General features: G+C 39.2%; 1 protein-coding gene and 1 long non-coding RNA gene across 2 annotated transcripts; one reads left to right on the top strand and one right to left on the bottom strand.

Moving 5' to 3' along the window:
* The first annotated feature begins 4,746 nt into the window (after window positions 1–4,746).
* LOC145138481 (uncharacterized) lies at window positions 4,747–6,407 on the top strand. The gene is made up of 5 exons (XR_013721545.1): window positions 4,747–5,070; window positions 5,502–5,665; window positions 5,787–5,957; window positions 6,063–6,150; window positions 6,233–6,407. It is a non-coding gene; the product is annotated as an uncharacterized LOC145138481 (long non-coding RNA).
* Window positions 6,408–15,316: 8,909 nt separating this feature from the next.
* Window positions 15,317–17,065, bottom strand: LOC145138904 (uncharacterized). Its single transcript, XM_079072908.1, has 3 exons — window positions 16,492–17,065; window positions 16,056–16,347; window positions 15,317–15,959 (listed from the first exon to the last, which is right to left on the bottom strand). Exons 1-3 carry the CDS (start codon window positions 17,063–17,065, stop codon window positions 15,317–15,319), a joined length of 1,509 nt encoding a protein of 502 aa, XP_078929034.1.
* Window positions 17,066–23,847: the final 6,782 nt, after the last annotated feature.

Genomic DNA, 23,847 nt, shown 5'->3' with positions numbered 1-23,847 from the left:
TTGAGGTGACTGTTGAATAGATGTTTTATACAAGTTTTAAACTGTATATGTATTTTTATCTACAAATATGTTGGGTAAAACATGGGTAGATAGTTGGTGTGTGATGAAATAAAATGATGAGAGGCCTCGATGTGATTGTGATCCAGTCATCTAGCGGAGTTTGGATGCCGACCACGGACTTTTCTAGACAGTCCAGTGGAACGCTAGCAGGCCCGCAACCTGTAGGTGTTAATGAACTTGGGTGTTCATTCGCTGTACTCCATCCCCCTCATGGTTGCCTTTAGGACATGTATGGCTGAGGAAACCCCTTAGCAGTGGTGTCCATCCCGATGATATTCTTTAGGCTAGGTCCCTTGTGATAAGTGTTTAGGTACGTAAAGTGAGGATAACGGGAACGGGTAATCAGGGTTATTTTGATTGATGAACTTAATAAGTTTATTATTATTGTGGGTTGAAAACCCTATATGCTCACCAGGCTCCCAAGCCTGACCCACTCAGCTTTTTATGTTACAGGTAGTGGACCCCGAGCATAGTCGGAGGACGATGAGAGATTTTTGGATTATAGGCCAGTAGTTGTAAATAACTATTGAAAGGCTTATAATGTCTTGTTTATGCTTTTGATCTGTATCGGAACATGACATCCCGAGGTTTTGATATGAAATGAAATTATATATTTCTTAAAGAAAGGTTTTGACAAACTTTTATCATATTTTGTATTGGGGACCAATTCCGCAATATCTTTTAAAAAGATTTCTCTGATTTTATTTTAAAAAGCATAAATTAAATCGGTCTTTTCTGGCCGAGAAATTAGGGGATGTCACAATAAATTTAGTCAAGTGTCGTTCATCTACTCTCCGTATAAGAAAGTCAACCACAAATCTCAAAGCTTTATTTTTATGTTAAATTGCATTATTAATTTTTATACATTGTATAGTGTAGGGTCCTATTTGTAACTTTTGTATCTATATAGTGATGGAAAATACATAAACCCTAACCGGTATTTTCACTAATTATCATGATATCACAGCCGTTAATATCTCTATCATTGTTCTTGGTCGTCGACTTCATCAAAGCCTCCTACCTTCTCTGATTTATTCAAGTTTTTTTTTTCTTTTTGCTGGCAAATCATATCGTCGGTGTTTTCTAAAGCTAACCATCATCTTTATTGGTGGTCAACTTTAGTGGCTTTAAGGCTTTAGTGATACACGATCCTGCATGTTTTTAAGCATCTCCGCTGCTCTCTACAAGTCCTAGAATTACACTAGTTTTGATGCTACAATCCCTCTACCAAAGGTTAGTATCTTGACTTTTGTTTTGATCTTTTTTTCAAGTATTTTTTCTGTTTTTTTATCCGGGTTCATGTCGTCCCCCGCTCAAACCTCCAACTCCATGCCGGCTGCCCATCAATTGGTCTATGTCGTCACCAACGTCTACCAACAGTTTAGCTTCAAACTTACCGTTGATGGTTCGAAGTACAAATTATGGCGTCGCATTTTTTTTGGATATTTGCAAAGGTGCTAAGGTTAGTGGCCACATTACAGGCAAATCTAAACCAAGCGGTGATGACGACGGGTGAAATCTTGGTTCTACTCTGCATGTGAACCGAACCTCCTTCAAATTGTCTCGAGTGATAATTGTACGGCAAAGGATTTATGGGACAAATTAGATGAGTTTTTCTTGAATAACAAGATGTCTCTAATGTTGCAACTTCAAGATCAATTTCGCAATACCAAGAAAGGTGCTTCTTCAATCACCGAATATTGTCATGCTCTCAAAAATATTGTCGATGCTTTTGTCGATGTCGACTCCACGATTAATGTAATTGAACTTGTTATGCAAATCCTCCGTCAATTCCCACCGTCATATCATAGCATCGTGAATGTAATTACTAACACAAAACCGTTCCCGTCTTTTTTTGGAAGCTAAGAATATGCTCCTCTTACATGAAGCCCATGAAGAAAACACCGACTCTACACTTGACTCGAGAAATTCTACTACATCGGCTTTATATTCCGTTTCAACTCAACCCGAAAAACAGAAAAATAAGTGGAATAAAGGTCGAAATAATGGTCGGGGTACTTCCAAAGGGGGGGGGGGGTAATTCTAGTTTTTCTACTAGTGCTAATTCTTTTGCAGGTACAAACTCTCAACAACAAACACAGTTTGCAGGAATTTTGGGGTCCAATCCCACTGCCTACAACAATTTCCCACCTCAACAAATTCCCATTGGAGCATCACACGTGAACTATTCTTCCCAGCAACAAGGATTGTCGCCGGCCCAACAGCAACTTGGCTCAATTACTACTTTCAGCCCAACAGGCCCAATGCTACCTTCATTTGGCGCTACTTCATTTGGACTTCACCCATGTGCAAACCAAGTGCCCCATATTACACATCCTACTCAACATCCCCAAGTGGGTTCTTTTTTTAATTCTTCGCAGATCAGGCCCCACGTCCATAGTGGTCCACAACAGCAACACAATAATTTTTTGGTGGATCTGTTCCGGCTAATCAACTAGCACATCAATTTACCGATCTCAGCTCCGTTTTTCAAGCAATGTCTGTTCAACCGCCACCGGATAACAACTATTACATGGACACTCACTACTAGAAAACATGGCGTTTTCCTACGGAAAATAGCTACGGAAAATTTTCGTAGCTAATTAGCTACGGAATCGCTACGGATCAGCTACAGAATGGGATGCCCTAGTTTAGTAACAGAATATCTACGGAATAGCTACGGAATAGCTACGGATGCGGGTCCGTAGCTATTATGTAGCTAATTAGCTACGGAATAGCTAATTAGCTACGGAATGGCTACGGAATACCTATGGATACTAATTACCTACGGATTAGCTACGGAGTATGCTTTCCGTTAGAATTCGGTAGCTAATCCGTAGCTAAGTAGCTACGGATTAGCTACAAATTTTTCTTATTTTTTCAATTTTTCGGGCTCCAAACGTCGTTTTTTTCGCTTTGTTTTTTTTCACACCTCTACTATACATGATTATCTATATTTTCACCGACTTGTAGCTATTAATACCGTTCATAAAGTCGTGTGCCCCTTCGGGATCAAGTACTCGTTTCACAGTTTAACATTGTAATGCATATACTTTTCACCAACTTATGATGGATTATGTTTGTATATGTATATTTATACACATGAATGAGTTCTGGTATATGTGTACGTGTATATGTGTATGTATACGTGTTTGTGAGATGTATGTGTACGTATTCATAAGCATTATAGTGTTAAACCATTAAACGAGTAATGGATCTCGTATGTACACACAACTTTATGAATGATATTAATAGCTATAAGTTGGTGAAAATATAGATAATCATGTATAATAGAGGTGTGAAAAAAATGGAGCGAAAAAAACGAAGTTTGGTGCCCGAAAAATCAAAAATAAGAAAATTCTATAGCCATCATCACCATCATCAGCATCACCATCACCACCATCATCACCATCATCACCATCACCACCATCATCACCATCATCACCATCATCAACATCATCATCACCATCATCACCATCACCACCATCACCACCATCACCATCATCACCATCATCATCACCATCACCATCATCATCATCATCATCATCACCACCACCACCACCATCATCATCATCACCACAACCATCATCATCATCATCATCATCATCGTCATCATCATCATCATCACCATCATCATCATCACCATCACCACCATCATCACCATCATCATCATCATCATCACCACCACCACCATCATCACCATCATCATCATCATCATCATCACCACCACCACCATCATCATCATCATCATCACCACCACCATCACCATCATCATCATCATCACCACAACCATCATCATCATCATCATCATCATCACCATCACACCACCATCATCATCACCACCATCACCATCATCACCATCATCATCATCATCATCACCATCACACCACCATCATCATCACCACCATCACCATCATCATCAGCATCATCACCACCACCACCACCACCACCACCACCATCACCACCATCACCATCATCATCACCACCATCATCATCACCACCATCACCATTATCATCTTGCATTACAAACTCGACAATGTAATCTAAGTTTGTTGCGTTAGCAGCTGCTGGAAAGGATTCACCTACGTGATTGTGAAGTGTAGCCGCATTTCAAGAGGTTGTGGACTTGACCTTAATACGATCATAGGAGGATTGGGACACACGACTTTATAATAGTGTCAAGTTGTATTTTTCTAGAAATTCGATAAACTAGTATGTATTTTACTTTCTGGTATTCAAATGGGTTGATGAGTTCAATTCTTAGAACACCCTGATTTGTTGGTGATTTTAGTGTCACCATGTCATTTTCAGTAACTGGAACTAACATGTAAGCTAAGGGGCTTCATAATTTGTACTCTAATATATGTAAGGGGTTGTGTAGAGTGCACACATGTATAAGATCGAATTAGAAGCCAGTTCGACGATTAGTCGGGGGTCCGGGGTTTCTAAAGGGGCAGCGCCCCTAGTGGGGTCCAAGGGGCAGAGCCCCTGGATGGAGTCCCGCTGCCAGGTCAGCGGGCGGGGTCGAGGGGCAGCACCCCCGCGGGGTTTGAGGCAGCTTTTGTATATGGATGTGGCATGCCCAGCCTCTTGGTTGAATCCTTGACATTGTACATATAGAATCCGAGTTCGAATCCTATGGCCCCCATTTTTTTGCGTTTTTCTAGTCCCCGTTTTTTTAGCCTCCCAAATACTTCTAGGTTTTGTTTACCCGCTTCCTTTTCCCCCAAATATTTTGAGGTTTTGTTTCCCTCCCGAATCCGGCCGCCTCCAATCTCCCACCTTTTCTTCTTCAACCTTTTCGTCTTCAGTTTCATCTGCAATCGACATCACCATTTTCGTCTTCAATTTCATCTGCAATCGACATCACCATCACCGCTTTAGCATCGCCACGGGTCGACCTTGATGTCACCGCTAAACGAACCTCGCAGTGAGTTTTCGATTTCTACTTCCTCAGTCGCATATCTCCTGCTCGATTTCTTCTCTGCTGCTGCTCGATTTCATCTCCAAGTAAAACCCTAGACTTATTTTATTTTATTTTTTGATATTTACTTCATGTATACAACAGCAATGTGAGTTTTTGATATCTAATGCTCGATTACTTCGTTTTTTTTTTCGATTTCTACTTCTCGATGACTTCATGCTCGATTTTTTTTTTCTTATGATGTGTTTGTTTCATAAGTTCATAGAATCTGAATTTCTATTTGTTAAAGTTGTGCTTCTTGTTTTACTTTGATTTGTATACCTCCATGCTCGATTTTTTCTTAACTGCTTAAGCCTTTTTCTGTTTCTACATTTTTCATGGAATTTTTCTTAATTATAATGTAGTTTATATATCTATATCAAATTTATCCCTGTGTAAAATGGTTCATTTATGAACATTATCATATAACCTCTTCCATGATTTATCTACTTATTAATATTATTATTTGGTTCTAAAGACAGGTTCAGGGAAAACTTTGGCATACTTGTTACAGATTTTTTCAGTAATAAACACACAAAGATCAGCTCTACAAGCATTGATTGTGGTTCCAACTAGGGAATTGGGCATCTTTTTCCTCCTTCCGAGTCATCTTTTTCCTATTTTGCCCCTTATGTTGCTTTGGTGAGATTCAATATTTATGGTGCCGATACATTCATTTCTGAAATAGATTTCTCACTTTTAATTTAGCGAATGAACATTTCCCATTTTAATTCTTACAAGATCTTTGTTGTTGTGATTGCAGGTGTTGATGGTGCTGTCAAAACACAATGACTTTCCTTTGGTTCCATTATTTAGTGATCACCTGGAAATACAGGTTGTTGCAACGAGTTGTATTGAAGGACTAAACAATCAGTCTTTCGAGAAGACTGAGGACGATATCAATGTTAACCTGGGATTGTGAGGAAAAGGCAAGGTAAATCCAAAAGTGTGAAATTTTGATAAATCTTGTCATTTAGAAGTAAGGGTATTATTGTCCATTTAATGTTTTGCATCTAAATATGTTATGTTTATTTTAAAGGCGGTGGTTGTAAGCATTGATCCTTGTAGACAATATTTGACAAGTGAAGATGAGGTTGGATTCAAGGCTATTAAACTAGAAAACCTGGGTGAGTAAGAGTAGAATTATCAATTATGTATTTTATGTTATACGATAAATTTGAATAACTTATAATTTTTTTGTTTTGTTAGGCCCAAATGAGGAAGAGTATGCCTTGTATCAGTGCACTGATGCACTGTAAGTGTTGTAAATAGCAACGCATTTTTCAGTTTGACGAAATTTTTTATTTTGTTGTATAGATGATGTTTATTGTAATGTTTATTTTTGGAAAATGATGTTTTTGTAATGTGTTAAACACTTAGTAATGTATTTGACATTTTGTAGTTTAATGTAATGAAATTTTATTTCATTTTGACCAAATTAATTGTTTTTTTATTTAAAAAAATTATTGTTTTTTTTAGTTAAAAAACAATTAGCTACGGATTACCTACAGAAAATCCGTAGCTATTTACTTCCATAGCTATTCTGTAGCTATCCACTTCCGTAGCTATTCTGTAGCTATTAAATTCCGTAACTATTTTGTAAGAAATCCGTAGCTATTTATTTCCGTAGCTATTCCGTAGTTATGGTAGCTACGGAAAATGTCGTAGCTATTCTGTAGCTAATCCGTAGCTATAATTTTCCCACGGGCCATTATGTTACAGACATTTTTCCGTAGCTATCCGCTTATAGCTACGGAATAGCTACGGATTGTGCTGTAGCTATTGCACTGGTTTTCTAGTAGTGACTGGCGCAAGCTCTCATATGTCGTTTAACCAAGGTAATATGCCCTCCTTAACACCGTGTACTTCTAAATCTATAATGGTTGGTAATGGTGCTGTTTTACCGGTTACTCACATTGGTCACACAAAATTCTCTTCTCTAAAAAATAGTTTTGTTTTAAATGATGTTCTTGTCTCTCCTCATATGATTAAAAATCTTGTCTCTATTCGTAAGTTCACTATTGATAATTCTGTTTCTTTAACGTTTGACCCATTTGGTTTCTCTGTTAAGGATCTTGACACGGGCACTCTTCTTCAACGATGCAATAGTGTTGGAGATTTATACCCGCTCACTTTCGCTCGTGCTCCCTCCGACGTCTCTCTTGCCACCGTCTCGCTCCCTACGTGGCATCGCCGTCTTGGACACCCTGGATCGTCTGTTCTTTCTTTTTTACATTCTCGCAAATTTATTTCAAGTAGTTCTAATAAACTTGACACTTGCCATGCTTGCCAACTTGGGAAACATTGTCGTCTTTCGTTTAAATTATCTACTTCTAAGACATATAGTGTGTTTGAATTAATTCATTCGGATTTATGGACCTCCCCGGTTCCTAGGATTAGTGGTTTCAAATATTATATTCTTTTTTTGGATGATTTCTCTCATTTTTTGTGGGTTTTTCCTTTACGTACGAAATCTGAAGTGTATAGTGTTTTTTCTAATTTTCGTGTTTATGTCAAAAATCAGTTCAAAACCGACATCAAGGCATTTCAATGCGACAACGGTCGTGAGTTTAATAATCAACCTCTTCTTCAGCTCTTTCAAACTAATGGTATTCAAGTTTGTTTTTCTTGTCCCTACACCTCTCAGCAAAATGGAAAAGCTGAACGCTCAATCCGTACCATTAACAACATTGTTCACACCTTTTTATTACAAGCTTCCTTACCCATCAAATTTTGGGTTGAAGCTCTTCTCACTGCTGTCCATACTCTTAATCTCCTTCCTACCACTACTCTTTCATTTAAAATTCCATTTGACACCTTGTTTGGTTTCTTTCCGACTTATGACCATTTGCGTGTTTTCGGGTGCCTATGTTACCCAAATACATCTTCTACTGCCTCTCACAAACTTGCTCCTCGCTCTTCCGCTTATGTCTACCTCGGTCCATCTCCAGACCACAAAGGATATCGTTGTCTTGACCTAATCACTCAACGCATTATCATTTCTCGCCATGTCGTTTTTGATGAAGATCATTTTCCTTATACTAATTTTCAACCTTCCCCTTCCACATCCGATTAAGAATTGCTCATTCCTAATGATGATATTCCTCCAATTCTCTCTCCTTCCACTCCTTCTTCTCTTGTACCTCCGGTGGATACTTCCTCTCCCCCGAACTCCTCCTCCTCTGTCCCCTCTCCTCATGTCCAACCTTATGCTCCCTCTTCCAGCAACCATGGACATCCTATGATCACCCGTTCTCGTATTGGCTCTCTTAAACCTCGTCATCTTCTAAACTTATCCGCTTCGTCTATCTCTCTGATTCCCCGTTTAACCTCTCAGGCTCTTTGTGACCCAAATTGGAAATCTGCCATGGACTCTGAAATGGAAGCTCTTTAGTCTAATCATACGTGGGATCTCGTCTCTCCCCCTTGTTAAATCAATATTTTCTTTTGCACACTTTTTACAACTCCTTATTTCAGTAACCATCACATAGGGGAAACTGTTGGAAATATTTGGATGTGATTGTCACTTGAAATGAGTTGAGTACTGATTTACATTTTCTAACAAACATTATCAAAATTTTTCAGGTTGGAAAGATACTGAAGATTCAACAAGTGTTTGAAGAATCAGATGTTGGAGCACTTGAAGTGAACTTGGAGCAGTTGAAGTGAACTTGGAGCACTTGTTGTACACATGGAGCACTTGTTGACATGGATCACTTGAAGAAAGCTAGTTGGATCATCATGATCTCAGATGGCACATCTAGATCATATGTGGAGCATCAAGACATTGATGGATCATCTAGAATATTGATGGCTCATCAGAAACATTGTTGGCTCATCCACAACTCTATGGCTCAACAAGAGTTGATGACTCAACAGGAATAATTGGTGGCCCAACTCAAGTCAATGGATCAACATGATCACATTGATGACTCAACAAGACTGCACATGGCACATCATGTACAATGAAGGCACGTCCAAATGCTCAAAGGAACATGAATTTCGTCCATGGTCCATCATGAACATGTGGTGGTACATCTTCAAGTTCAAGACACAGTCCAACACTCAAGAAACAACTCAACATGATCAACAACACTTCTAGAAGTTGATGACATCTAAGAAGACAATTGAGCAACATGATGCTCATGTTGCTCATCACATTTTCAATGTTGATCAAGAAGGTTCAAGAATTATGAAGACTCATAACTTGACCCTAACGGAATACTAACGGAATTGGAATATTCCATCCATTCTATGTTAAGTAGGGCAAAGGTGTCAACTGATGACTAAGTCATGATGACGTGTCAACACCTGATTGGTCAAGCCATGTCATGGGATTTTCCAAAGCCTATAAATAGGCCCATTGGGATCCATTATAAAGTTTCTCTTTTCTGATCATTCATGCTCATTCTGCACAATTGCTGCTTAGACTAGTCTTCAGAGAGCCATTTGAGAGTTTTAGTGTGTTCTACATTCAAACACTTGTAATTGAATCTTCATGAATATGAGAAACATTTGAATCATTGATCTTGAACATTAAAAAAAGTTTTTTTATTAATTTGATTGATTCACAACTCTTTATTTTCCGCACTACTTGCCACTTGACGATTCTGAAACTCTGTTTCAGTATTTTCAACACTTGGACTATTCAAGTCTAGGCTTACTGAATTTCTTCTCAATTCTTCAGTTGGTATCAGAGCAACTGTTTTTCTTTTTCTTCACCTTGATGATTCACCCACCATCCGCTAATGTGTGATTTATCAACAAGATGCACTCCAAGATTTTAATCAACCATGAGTGAAGTATCCGTTGATGTGTTTGGGTCGACTTCAAAGGAAACAGAATGATGATAAGGAAGAGCCATCCAACATGTTTGGGATGATCAAAAGCATACAAAGACGAGAAGACATACCTGATCGAAGTAACCCGAGTGATTCCCCGATGATCAAAAGAGGATGCCCACTTATTCTGATTGAGGGATGATCAAACGATGATGTGCACTTGCTTGATGGATGATCAGAAGCAAAGATGTTCACCATGAGAGTTGAGTATTATGGCAACTGGAGATGCTCACTCGATCGATATGAATGATGTGCATTGGGTTTTGGTGTTCTCGGTGATCAGATGCATCGAAAAAAAAACTAATGTTGCACCCAGATCTAATCAAGGAAGGTGATGTTCACTTGGATTTTAGTTGCACACTTGGGGCTAAGATGGCTCGATGGAGAGGCTTCTATGGTTTTGATCAGGTTCACAGAGCGAGAATGGTACATTTGAACTATCAAAGCGTGATGCTTACAAATCGTGAACGGTGATGAAGTGGCCCACTTGGAATAGTACTTCGATGATCCAATGGGAGGGTGTTGTCGATGTTCAGTGCACCATGAGGGAAGTGATGCACCAAAAAGAAACAGGTGGGAGTTGTGCCAAATGGGATGTCGATTAAGGTTGCTCCAATACTAGGGTTAACTCACTCTCGGTTAGATATGGTGCAAAAGGAACATGGAGCAAGAAGGGATTTTGGTGCAAGTAGCATAAGTCGACTTAATTAGATGATGCTCAAGAGGTGTATGGTGCAAAAACAACAACAGAGAGTGGCGCAATAGAAAAGATTAACAAGGGTAATGGAGCAAGAGGGGGGTATTGTTGCGCCAAAGATATGATCGACTAGAGGATCTTGCGGCGCCAAAGATATGATCGACTAGAGTATCTTGCGCCAAGGAGCTTGTTGAGCCAAGAATTAAAAAAAAATTGAAAGCGCCAAAAAAATTGTTCCAAAAAAAAAAGAAACCAAATGCTCACAAAAAAAATCAAGATGATTACGATTTTTTTTAAGATGATCACGAAAAAAAAAGAGTTGGAGCAAGAGGGGTTTGTGGCGCAAAAAGGTAAGGCTCAAGAGGGTTTCGTTTTAACTTGTTGATCACGAGAAAAAAAGGTTGTGAGGATCAAGAGGTGTTGCGTTGATGAGGCAAGAAGGGAAAGATCAAGAAGATTTAGGTTTTTGCTTGATCACGAAGATACTTGTGGCTCAAGAGAGAAAAGGCGCAATTAGGGTTTGTGGGTCAAGAGGAGTTGCGAAATTTGGAATGGCTCAAGAGGGTATTAGATGGATCAAGAAGATATCCTTGGTTTTGCTTGATGATCAAGAGGGGGTTGTTGAGGGTCAATAAGGGTTTCGAAAAAAAAGGATGCTCAAGAAGGATTTCGAAATTACTTGATGGATCAATAGGGGTTTCGAAATTACTTGATGGCTCAAGAGAGGTTTCGAAATTACTTGATGACTCAAGAGGGGTTTCGTTTTTATTGATGGCTCAATAGGGCACTCAAAATCCTTGTTGATCACGAATGGCTCAAGTGGGGATACAAAATCCTTGTTGATCACGAATGGCTCAAGAGGGCACACAAAATCCTTGTTGATCACGAATGGCTCAAGAGGGGATCACAAAATCCTTGTAGATCATGAATGGCTCAAGAGGGGATACGAAATCCTTGTTGATCACTAATGGATCAAGAGGGGATACGAAATCCTTGTTGATCACGAATGGCTCAAGAGGGATTTCAAAATTACTTGATGATCAAGAGAGGGTTGTTGAGGGTCAATAAGAATTCTGAATTTAGTGATGGCTCAAGAGGGATTTCGAAATTAGTGATGGCTCAAGAGGGCATTCAAAATCCTTGTTGATCATGAATGGCTCAAGAGGGCACACAAAATCCTTGTTGATCACAATTAGGGTTTGAGAAGAAAAAAACTTGTGGCTCTAGAAGGATTTTTGAGAATTGAGTAGTTGAGCCAAACTAGGGTTTGAAACAAAATATCTTGTGGCCCAAGAGTGATTTTCGAGAATAGGTTTGTTGTTGAGCCAAAGCTGCTTGTTGCTCACCAACTGAAGTTGCATGTTGCTTACGCGGCTGTTGCTCACGAAGCCTTGTTGCTCCAAGCGAGTATGGGAGTGAGAGTGAAAAAGCAAGAATGAGAAGTAGAAGTGAGGTATTTATAGGTGAAGGTTTCTAGGGTTTCTCAATGGGCCGAGATAGGGCTTGCATGGGCCAATTTATGGGCCCATAAGGCTTGGATGGTACTCAAGTATAAATAGGAGAATTTCAACTTGAGTCGCGAGCGTGAGAATGATGCCTTGAGAGTCAAGAAAGAAAAAGGTGGTGCATGCATGGATGATATCTTTGAGACGTGCATGGCACCTAAGGAAAGACCTACTTGAAACGTACATTACATACTTGACTTGTGCATAGCCTACTTGAAGTGTGCATGGCGTACTAAAAATGTGTATGGCCTATTCAGAACGTGCATGTCATATTTATTATGCTTTATTTGGACTTAATGAGCCACATGGGCGTGATGCATCAAGTGGCTGAAGATGCCTCAAGTTGTTGATCATGTGCCTATGCTTTTGATCATGCTCCAATGTTGTTGAACATGGTCCCACGTTTTTGAACATGCTCCAAATGACTAACGATGCTCCAAGCTGGTCCAAGTGATCAAGATCCTTCAAGTTTGTAAAATTGCTCCAGGGTACTTCCAGTTGATCGAGATAATGAAGATGTGCCAAGATGCCTCAAGATGATCAAGTTGATGAGGATGGTATAAGATGCCTCAAGATGATCAAGTTGATGAAGATAGTCCAACATGCCTCAAGATTATTAAAATGAATGAAGATTTTTCATTCATTCGTCCAGTTAGTCCAAAGAAGAGGAGATGGTCCAAGATGGTCCAAGAGAATGAAGTTGCTCCAAGTTGATTGAAGATGGTCCAAGTGACCAAGATCATCTAGTTGCTCCAAAGTACTTCTAGTTGGTCCAAGAGCGCAAAGTAGCTCTAAGATGCTTCCAGCTGGTCCAAGATGGTTCTTTAAAGTTTTTGATCTTTTCCTTCTTCACGATATACAAGAATGCTCCATAAACCAAGACAAGCACATATGGCTTTCTTGAAAAGGATGGTCCACTTGTCATAAGATGCTCCACATGATCAAGGATGTTCCATGATCAAGTAAGTGATATTCTCTATCTAACTTAGCTGCTTTACCTAGATTCTAAGGCATGAGTTAAACAGAAAGTATAAAAGTGCAAACACTGAATAATCTAACTTTGAAAGTGATGTGTATGCATATAAATAGAGAATCTGAGAAGGGAATAGTAAAATGTAGTGAAGTGTGTGTATGTGGAAACAAGAACTTTAAGGAAACACTTATTGACTGATTTAGAGGCATTGATGATTATCTTGTTGTTACTTACAGATTTATCAAGCAACTAAATTTTGTGTTTGATTCTTCACTTCGCGTTGTAAAGAATTCCCTTGTGGATTATTATGTTTTGAATTCCTTAACATCACACAGAATAACCCGATTTGTACTCACCAATTATGTCTCACCGCAATGCGTATATTTGTGTCTAAGGCCTAGTTACTTCCCAAGCCCTAAATACTGACAATCCTCATAAACGCTCCCCACTTATTTTGAACAACATTCATTTTTGGCATTACTACCACCTATACCTTTTTATTTACTCCTTTCGTTTCAAAAGGTATCGCCAAATTCCAAGTGACACGACTTTAAAAGGAAACATAATATATATAATAGTTGACCTACGAATGTAACTAGATTTTTTTTTGATTTTTTTTTATCTTTTCTTATAACTCTAACATTGAAAAAGTACACAAGCAAATAATTCTTAGTTTTACTTCTATTTGTACTTTAGTTCGTGACTTTCTAAGAAATTCATTGGAGTGCTCGGAATCGCTTAGGTCACTAATGGAGTCCATGACTTTCTATGAAAACCCATGTAGCGGACTTCTTCCCGGTCCGATCCGCGTTAATGTACTGCAGGTGGACAGATTTTCAATATCCCGTGGGGTTTACTGGCCGAGTTCTCATAGGTCACAGATTGACTCCACTCCTGAACTATAACTTATTTAATATATAACTAGACTCAAAATGCAATAATTGAAAAAATAAACTTGGAATTTGACTCGCTTTGTTTTAACTAAGAAGCTTTTTTATTGGGTATAGATATTCACAAAGCAAAACTTTTTATGTCCCTCAAACTACACAAGTTCACGTTTTTGTCTCATGAGTTCACTAGGACAGGGAAACCACAAATATACTATAACACATTGGCTTAACTAAACCTTAGAGTTCGCCTCAAAGTATCCCACATAACATTTGTACTTGATGTATTATTACTCTAAGTAGAGTATAACCATGAAGCTTGTTAATGGTCACTCAAGTACCAATATTAGTTGTCTACTGAAGCAAACTGAAGAACCACAGAATTTAGTATTGTGAAAAATCAATAAAGTGTGAAGAAACTAACCTTCTTCATTTGCATAATTGTGATGACAACTTGCATTTTTCTAACAAAAATAAAGATAAAATCTTTTTGGTATTTTCTTTTGTTTAAAGTAAAGACAAAATACAGAAAATAAAATGTTTTTGTAGTTTTCTCTTATGTAAAGTAAAAAAATAAAACTTTTTTTGGGGGGTTTTTCTTTTGGAAAAGTAAAGCAAAAAATACAATAAATTAGAAATAAAATGTTTTTTGAGTTTTCTTTTAAAAAAATGATTTTTTTTAAAAAAGCCTAGAGAATCGGGATTAAGCATGCCAAGTCGTCCTAGAAAGTGTAAGAACTTGGATTCATCCAGAGCTTTCGTGAACACATTTGCAGTCTCTTCTTCTGTAGGAACAAAATGAAGCTCAATATGACCTTTTTGAATATTATCTTTAAGGAAGTGATACTTGATATCAATGTGCTTGGTCATTGAGTGGTTGGCTGGATTGTGAGAGATTGCAATTGCACTCTTAGAGTCACAATAGATTGGGATCTGTTGCATTTTGAATCCATAATCTCTCAGTTGTGTTTGAATCCAGAGCACTTGAGAACAACAGCTGGCAGCAACAACATATTCAGCTTCAGCAGTAGAGGTTGAAACACATGTTTGCTTCTTTGAGGTCCAGCTGACCAATCTGCCTCCTAAGAATTGACAGCTACCAGAGGTGCTCTTTCTGTCGAGCTTGCATCCTCCATAATCTGAGTCAGTAAAGGCTTGAAGATAGAAGTTGCCTTTAGTAGGATAGAATAGACCCATAGAAGCAGTTCCTTTCAGATATTTGAAAATTCTTTTGACTGCTATGAGGTGTGATTCCTTTGGATTGGCTTGAAACCGTGCACACAGACATGTTGAAAACATGATGTCTGGTCGACTAGCTGTAAGATACAGTAATGAGCCAATCATTCCTCTATAGTGCTTCTGATCTACAGATTTTCCATCAAGGTCTGAATCAAGCTTGTAGGAAGTAGACATTGGTGTCTTTGCAGTTGATGTACTTCTCTTGACCAATGAAGATTCCCTTAGGAGATTGACGAAGTTTTAGACCTAGGAAGTAGTTAAGCTCACCCATCATACTCATTCTAAATTTGCTTTTCATCAACTCAGCAAAATCATCACTAAGGTCCTTGCTGGTTGAACCAAATATGATGTCGTCGATATAGATTTGCACGACAATCAGATGGTTGTTGTGAATTTTCCTAAAGAGAGTGGGATCGATAGAACCTCTTTGAAACTTGGAATCTTCTAAGAACTTGGACAATGTTCCATACCATGCTCTTGGGGCTTGCTTCAATCCATAGACAGCCTTTTGAAGCTTATAGCAATGGTTGGGGAACTTTGGATCTTCGAATCTGGGAGGTTGTTGAACATAGACATCCCTATCGATTTCTCCGTTCAAGAATGCACATTGCACATCCATTTGGTAGACCTTAAAATTCTTGTGTGCAGCAAATGCCAAGAAAATCCTAATGGCTTCTATTCTTGCAACAGGTGCAAAGGTTTCATCATACTCTATGCCTTCTTGTTGCGAGTAGCCTTTGACAACCAACCTGGCTTTGTTCCTAATGATGATTCCATCTTCATCACTTTTGTTCCTGTAGACCCATCTTGAACCAACAACCGATACTCCTTCTGGTGTTGGCACTAAGTCCCATACGTTGTTGCGTTCAAATTCAGCTAACTCTTCTTACATTGCTTTTACCCAATCTGCATCTTGAAGAGCCTCTTTGATTCCTTTAGGCTCTATCATGGATAGAAAGCTTGCATATAGACATTCATTCTTGGTTGCTGAACAAGTTACTACTCCAGAATCTAGATCACCTATGATTTGATCGACTGGATGATCCTTTGTCCATTTTGTGAGGTGAGCTTCCTTATGGATTTGAGGAGTGCAAACTACCTCATATTGTTCTCTTGGACGAGGAGGGTATCCAGAAGTGAATGTTCCTTCAAAAAGATCGTCTTGGAAGAGTCCAGAACTACCTGAAACATGTGGTTCCCCCTCAACTGTTGCATGCTTGAATTCAACAGATGGAGTAGACGTGAAGGAACTTGAAGGACTGGAACCAATTGAGTGGGGTTCCCCCTGAAACCATGAACCGGATGGTTGGGAGGATTATAAAGTACCTTTAAGGATGGAACCGTTCAAATGTGGTTCCCCCTCTAAAGATGCAGTAACTGGTGTTATGACTGGTCCAGATTGATGGTGGGAGATTGGAGTAGAAGGTTCAGAAGATGGTTCCCCCTCAACCGGAGCTTTGATGGAACTTGAGACTTTTGATGATTGATGAGGTTGAGAGACATCAGGAGAAGCTGTTTTCGTGAGCTTTTCTGATTTTAGGGCAGAAGGTTGAGTTGGAAAGAGGAAATCAAAATCTACTTCAATAGCATGGACTGGAGCAAAAGCATTAGCAGGTGATGGCTGGTTCATTTTATCAAATGGTACTACCATTTGAGGACCAAAGTGGTTTGGATCCAGAACCCTTACATAACTTTCATCAAAAGTGACATCACTGCTTTCCTCTATCGCCCTGGTTCTTTTTTTCAGAACTCTATAGGGTGCAACATGAAGGCAATATCCAAGAAAGATACCTTCATCAGCCTTGGGTGTAAATTTCCCTAGTTGATCCCTATTGTTCTTGATGTAGCAATGACAACCAAAGATGTGAAAGATATTGACGTTGGGCTTCCTCTTATTCATTTCTTCATAGGGAGTGACTTCTAGCCTGTTGTGGCTTCAGCCCAAAAGTATTGCGGTAGGTTGGCAAAGATCAACATGGATCGAGCAGCTTCACATAGTGTCCGGTTCTTCCATTCAACTACACCATTCTGTTGTGGGGTGTAGGGTGCAGAAAAATTGTGCTCGATGTCTTTGGATACAAGAAAGCTATCTAAGGCGTTGTTCTTGAATTCGCCACCATTGTCACTTCTCAGTCTTCTAAGTGACTTGCCTACCCTAACTTCTATGTAGCAAATGAAGTTAATTAGCTCATTGGTGGTTTCAGATTTGTTTCGCAAAAAGTACACCCAAGTGAATTTTGTGTGGTCGTCCACAATCACAAGAATGTATCTCTTACCACTTAAGCTAGGAACTGTAGTGGGACCACACAGATCAATATGTATAAGCTGAAGAGGTTCAGATACATTGTGTTCTGTTATACTTTTCTGCGGAGATTTGGAAATTTTGCCTTGTTCACAGGCAGCACAAAGTATATCATTGTCAAGTTTTAACAATGGTAGTCCTCTCACAAGATCATTTCCAATGAGTTTTTTGATATAACCAAAGTTGAGGTGAGAGAGTCTTTTATGCCACAACCAACTGATGTCAGAGGCAGGTTTGGAAAGAAGACAAATATTTGGGGTTCCCTCAATTAGTTCAATATCAAGAGGATACATGTTCCCATTTCGTGGGGAATCAACAAGGATGCGCTTGTTGGTATCCATAATCAAACTCTTGGTTTTGGTGAACAAAACCTCATGATCATTGCCACACAGTTGTGCAACACTGATAAGGTTATGTTTAAGACCTTCTACATACGCTACACGCTTAACGGTAAAGTTCCCGTTTGATATGTTTCCATGCCCCATAACTTCTCCCTTCATGTTGTTTCCAAAAGAAACATACTGACCTGGCGTTGTGATCTTGAAATCTCTGAGATATCTTTTGTGCCCGGTCATGTGCCTGGAGCATCCACTGTCAATGTACCATGTATCGTCGTGTGGTACCCCGACACAAAAAGCCTGCATTTAGAGAGAAGGTTTAGGTACCCATGTTTGTTTGGGTCCTTGAGTGTTAGCTTCTTTCGGACTTGTGGGAGTTGGGACAGTCTTTTCTAGTTTTGCATCAACCACTTTGGGTTTTGCTTGGTTTTTAGAGACCTTGGTTTTGACCTTTTTAGTGGTTTTCTTTTAAGATTTGGTCTGTGGGAAGAATTGAGAGTTGGTGAACTGTGTAGGAATTCGTAGAGAGGCAAATCTATAGTTCACATGCATTCCAAATTGATCAAACATGGGAAACTGGGTATTTCCCCCGAATTGATTGATCATTGGAAACCCAGAGTTTCCCCCAAACATGTGATTCCCTCCTATGAACGGAGAAAAACCACAATATGGACCAAGAATAGAATTCATAGGGCAATTGCTATTCTGATACATGAAAGGGTTGGTTTGAATAGGTCTTGGTCTCATCATTTCAGACAAATCAGGAAGATTGTTAGGTCTAAAATTATTCTGATAGTGAGTTCCATTTTGGTTTGGAAATCCAGAATTTGAGAAACCATGATTGGATGGAGAGGTTCTTTGAGTCCTTGAAGTTTTGGGAGTACTGGTATGTCTGGTCTTCCTTTGGCTTGGCTTAGCCTTAGGTACTCTCTTGGTCTTCCTATCCTTGTCATTATTTATAGTCTTAACCACTTTGGGTTTTGAAGGATGGACTATAGTTGGACCTTATTCTTTAGAGACATCAATTTTCTCTTTTCCCTTGTCTTTAGAGTCATTAGTTGGCTTTACAATTGTCTCCTATTGTTTAGGACTGGGTGAAGAGATTTTGATTGGAACAATAGGTCTCTTGAGTATTTCAACAACAATTTTCTCATTATTCACAGTCTTCAAGGTTTCATCATTGTTGACTGGAATTGGAGACTTCCCAGTTTGTTGTTTCTTAGAATATTTGCATCCTAAGTCCTTTGTTCCAGAGACAGAAGCATTAAGAGATGTAAATGTTTCTTGACTGAGGAATTCAATGGGTTCAGTCTTGGAATATCCTATTGGCTCATTTGATTTGGGCTGTTTATCACTAGATTTAGAGTCATGGATATTTGATTGTTCAGAAGTGGCATCTTCTGAATTGAAACTTTCCATGGTGGGACATTCAAGAGAAAATTCTACTAGAGAGTCAGACTTATTGTCCAACTCTGGAAGATCATGGGATGATGTGACTTCCAATGGGATGCTTGAGGGTGAAGTGGCAATTACATCAGGACTGCAAGTTACCACCTCTTCATGATCCTCATTATCTCCAGTGAAGAGACTTGTATCATATGATAACAACTCTGGTTGAGTATTGAGCCTCATAATTTCCTTGTTTATTTCATCATAACCAAGACCATATTTGATCCATGATGGTTTTGGTCCCTTAAGAATAGCATGCAAGTTCTGTTCAAGAAGGGTTTTGGATGCCTTATAACTATTGATTTTTGTATTGATTTGGGCGTACATCTCACGATTGTCTTTTGCAATAATGTCACATTGATTCAATACAATTTCATATTGTTCAACCGACGTAAGATGTGCCTCAGTTTTGATTGTGAGGTCATTTTCTAACTTAGCCATACGACATCTCAATTCTTCAAGTCTGAACTGAGTGTCGGTCAGTTCATCTTTGTAATAACTGACACGATATTCAGCATTGGTGACATATTCTTTGATTATTTCAGTAATATGGTCAATGTCATCATGAAAATGCTCAATAGTTAAATGATTATCATGAAGCATAAAGTGTACCTTTTCAACAACTTGTTGATGAAGAGGAGAAGGTTCTTTGTCATCATCAGCCATGAAGCAGAAGTAGTTCTTGTAGGCTTCAGTTTCTTCTGCTTGATCTACTTCATCATCTGTTTCCCAGACTTCCACGTTTGGAGTTTCAATGACCATGAAAGCTTTGTCTTTTGACTGCTTCTTGATCTGCTCCGCTTTTTGAAGGCAGTATGCTTCGTCTTTGACCTTCTTGATTTTCATTTTGCAATCCTTGGCAAAATAATTTTCACCTTGACAGTTGTGGCACCTGATTACTTCATTATCTTCATGGGACTTCAACTTGTTATCTTGAACCCTTGAGTTCATCCTCTGAGAATTGTAACTTTCAGAATTTGAATTCTGAGAGTTGAAGCTTTGTTGACTGTTGCTTCCTCCTTGGAAGTTTCCATAGTTTTGATGATAGTGTTGGGGTTGTTGATAACTTTGTGTTCTAAAGTTCCCAGTTGATTTGTTCACAAACTTCTTGAAGTTTGGATTGAACTTGGTCCGGAGTGCCAAGTATTCTTCATACTCCTTTTCCTCATTGATTTGAGGAGATTTCAATGTGGTTCCAATGAAAGCTTGAGGATTAGTTATGTAACCATTTGCGATCTGAAGAGGTTGTTGAGTTGACATGTACGGATTCTGGTTGTACTGTTGAGCCATACTCGAACTTTGATAAGGATATGCTCCATATCCTTGGTTGGAAAACTGATCAGCAAAGTGGTTTGGGATTGGATTATGATGTGCAATCAAGTTTTGTGAATGATTTGCCATGGGTGCTGAATTTCCCAGGGCAAGTCCTTGATTATCAAAAGGAGTTGCTTGAGCTAGCTTGTTGACCTTTGGCTCATGTTGTTGCAGTTCAGCATACAGATCAAACAGAGACATGGTGTCTAGATTGATTGTAGTTTGTAGTATGATCATATGCACTGTATCCCATTTTGGAGATAAACTGTTCAAGAATTTCAGATTGAAATCCTCTTGCGATCTTTCTCCTTTGAGTTTCTTCACCCTGTTGACAACAATGTTGTACCTAGAATATGCAACAAAGAGATATTCATGAGGTAACATCTTGAAGTTTTCCATGTCTGTCAATGCAGATTTCTTCCTGTTTGCAAGGATCTTATCAGTTCCCTCAAATTGTTTCTTGAGTGCATTCCAGACATTGAAGGGTGAACTATTGTCTTCATCGGGAAGTTTCTCATAGATGTCATGAGCAATTCCAGATAACAGCTCTTGCATTGCCTTAGCCTCAAACTTCTTGATTTTCCTGTCACAAAGTTGAGCAGCAGAGGAAACAGATCCAGAGATAACTTTGGAGGTTTCAGGAGAGACATCAGCTTCAGGAACTCTGATGTCCTTCAAAAATTTCGGAGTATGTTTCCCAGTGGAGATGAAGGTCCAGATGTCAGAGTGATGACCTTCCAGGTAGTACTTGATGCGATCTGCCCATGAAGTGTATTCACTAGGCACAAGGATAGGTGCACGATTTCCTGCTCCAAGACTGTTTGCAACTGAAACTGAATAGAGAACATTTTGGTTTTGATTCACACTTGCCATTGAGAACAGGTGATACTCTGTTGAAACTTGAAAAAGTGTTTTTGTGAAAAGTTTTCTAAGTCTCAAAGTCGATCACTCGAGCTCTGATACCAACTGAAGAAATGAGAAAAATTCAGTAAACCTAGACTAGAATAGTCTAAGTGTTGAAAATACTGAAACAGAGTTTCAGAATCGTCAAGTGGCAAGTAGTGCGGAAAATAAAGAGATGTGAGTCTATCAAATTAATAGAAAAACGTTTTTTAATGTTCAAGATCAATGATTCAAATGTTTCTCATATTCATGAAGATTCAATTACAAGTGTTTGAATGTAGAACACACTAAAACTCTCAAATGGCTCTCTAAAGACTAGTCTAAGCAGCAATTGTGCAGAATGAGCATGAATGATCAGAAAAGAGAAACTTTATAATGGATCCCAAGGGGCCTATTTATAGGCTTTGGAAAAGCCCATGACATGGCTTGACCAATCAGTTGACACCTTTGCCCTACTTAACGGAGAATGGATGGAATATTCCAATTCCGTTAAGGTTCCATCCAAGTTATGAGTCTTCATAATTCTTGAACCTTCTTGATCAACATTGAAAATGTGATGAGCAACATGAGCATCATGTTGCTCAATTGTCTTCTTAGATGTCATCAACTTCTAGAAGTGTTGTTGATCATGTTGAGTTGTTTCTTGAGTGTTGGACTGTGTCTTGAACTTGAAGATGTACCACCACATGTTCATGATGGACCATGGACGAAATTCATGTTCCTTTGAGCATTTGGACGTGCCTTCATTGTACATGATGTGTCATGTGCAGTCTTGTTGAGTCATCAATGTGATCATGTTGATCCATTGACTTGAGTTGGGCCACCAATTATTCCTGTTGAGTCATCAACTCTTGTTGAGCCATAGAGTTGTGGATGAGCCAACAATGTTTCTGATGAGCCATCAATATTCTAGATGATCCATCAATGTCTTGATGCTCCACATATGATCTAGATGTGTCATCTGAGATCATGATGATCCAACTAGCTTTCTTTAAGTGATCCATGTCAACAAGTGCTCCATGTGTACAACAAGTGCTCCAAGTTCACTTCAAGTGCTCCAACATCTGATTCTTCAAACACTTGTTGAATCTTCAGTATCTTTCCAACCTGAAACATTCTGATAATGTTTGTTAGAAAATGTAAATCAGTACTCAACTCATTTCAAGTGACAATCACATCCAAATATTTCCAACACCCCTTCTAATGCAAATATTGTTGGTTGTCGATGGTTATATCGACACAAGCTTGACTCTAAAGGCAATCTTGATTGATATAAAGGTCTTCTGGTAGCTCAAGGTTTTTCTCAACAACCTGGGTTGGAATTTGATGATACATTTAGCCCAGTGGTTAAGCCTGCTACCATTCGTACTGTTCTCAGCATTACCGTCTCTCGCAACTGGCTCATCAATCAGCTCGATGTTAAAAATGCCTTTCTCCATGGAGATCTTAATGAGGAGGTGTACATGAAGCAACCCCCTGGCTATGTCCACCCTCAGTATTCTCATCATGTCTGTCGTCTTCGCAAGGCCTTATATGGCCTAAAGCAAGCTCCCCGTGCTTGGTATCAGCGTTTAGCTGTATACATCACCTCTCTTGGGTTTCGAAGCAGTCGTTCTGATACTTCTCTTTTCACTTATCACCATGGGAATGATGTTGCGTATCTTCTGCTGTATGTCGACGATATCATCCTTACTGCTTCCTCATCAACCTTGGTTACACGTGTTATTTCTCGACTATCTGCTGAGTTTCCTATGTCTGATTTGGGACCTCTCTCGTTTTTTCTCGGCATTGCTGCTACTAGGTCGTCACAGAGTCTGTTCCTATCTCAGACTGTGTTCATTCGTGAGATTCTTTCTCGTGCTGACATGACCCTCTGTAATCCTTGTAGCACTCCTACGGACTCTAAGCCTAAGCTTTGTGCTCTTGGAAAACATGTGGCTGACCCTACCCTATATCGAAGTCTCGCTGGTGCTCTTCAGTATTTGACTTTCACTCGTCCAGATATTTCATACGTAGTTCAACAAATCTGTCTCTTCATGCATGATCCTCGTAAACCTCATTTTCTTGCTCTCAAGCGTATCCTTCGGTATCTTCAGGGTACCATTACGTATGGTCTTTATATTCGTCCGTCTCATGTCGATCGTTTGGTCTCTTACAGTGATGCTGACTGGGCTGGCTGTCCTCAAACACGTCGGTCCACATCTGGTTTCTGTGTCTATCTTGGCGACAACCTCATTTCTTGGTCGTCCAAGCGCCATCACGTTGTCTCTAGGTCTAGTGCCGAAGTCGAGTACAGGGGGTAGCCAATGTTGTTGTCGAAGCTTCCAGGCTTCGTAACCTCCTTCTTGAGTTATATTGTCCGCTAACTCGTACCAC

This window comes from Lactuca virosa, chromosome 9 (genome assembly GCF_052849685.1).
Source record: "Lactuca virosa cultivar CGN04683 chromosome 9, Lactuca_virosa_CGN04683_v6, whole genome shotgun sequence".
NCBI classification, from domain to species: domain Eukaryota; kingdom Viridiplantae; phylum Streptophyta; class Magnoliopsida; order Asterales; family Asteraceae; genus Lactuca; species Lactuca virosa.
Note: the sequence above shows the minus strand (reverse complement) of the source record. Positions and strands in the feature narration are given on the sequence as shown.

Excerpts from the sequence above, each read along its gene's own strand:
- LOC145138904 (XM_079072908.1), bottom strand. The coding sequence starts at position 17,065 with ATGAATAAGAGGAAGCCCAACGTCAATATCTTTCACATCTTTGGTTGT. Across the intron at positions 16,348-16,491 it reads GAACGGTTCCATCCTTAAAG|GTAGTTCTGGACTCTTCCAA; the intron begins GTACTTTATAAT and ends CACATGTTTCAG. Across the intron at positions 15,960-16,055 it reads GCAGATTGGGTAAAAGCAAT|GAACAAAAGTGATGAAGATG; the intron begins GTAAGAAGAGTT and ends ATGGGTCTACAG.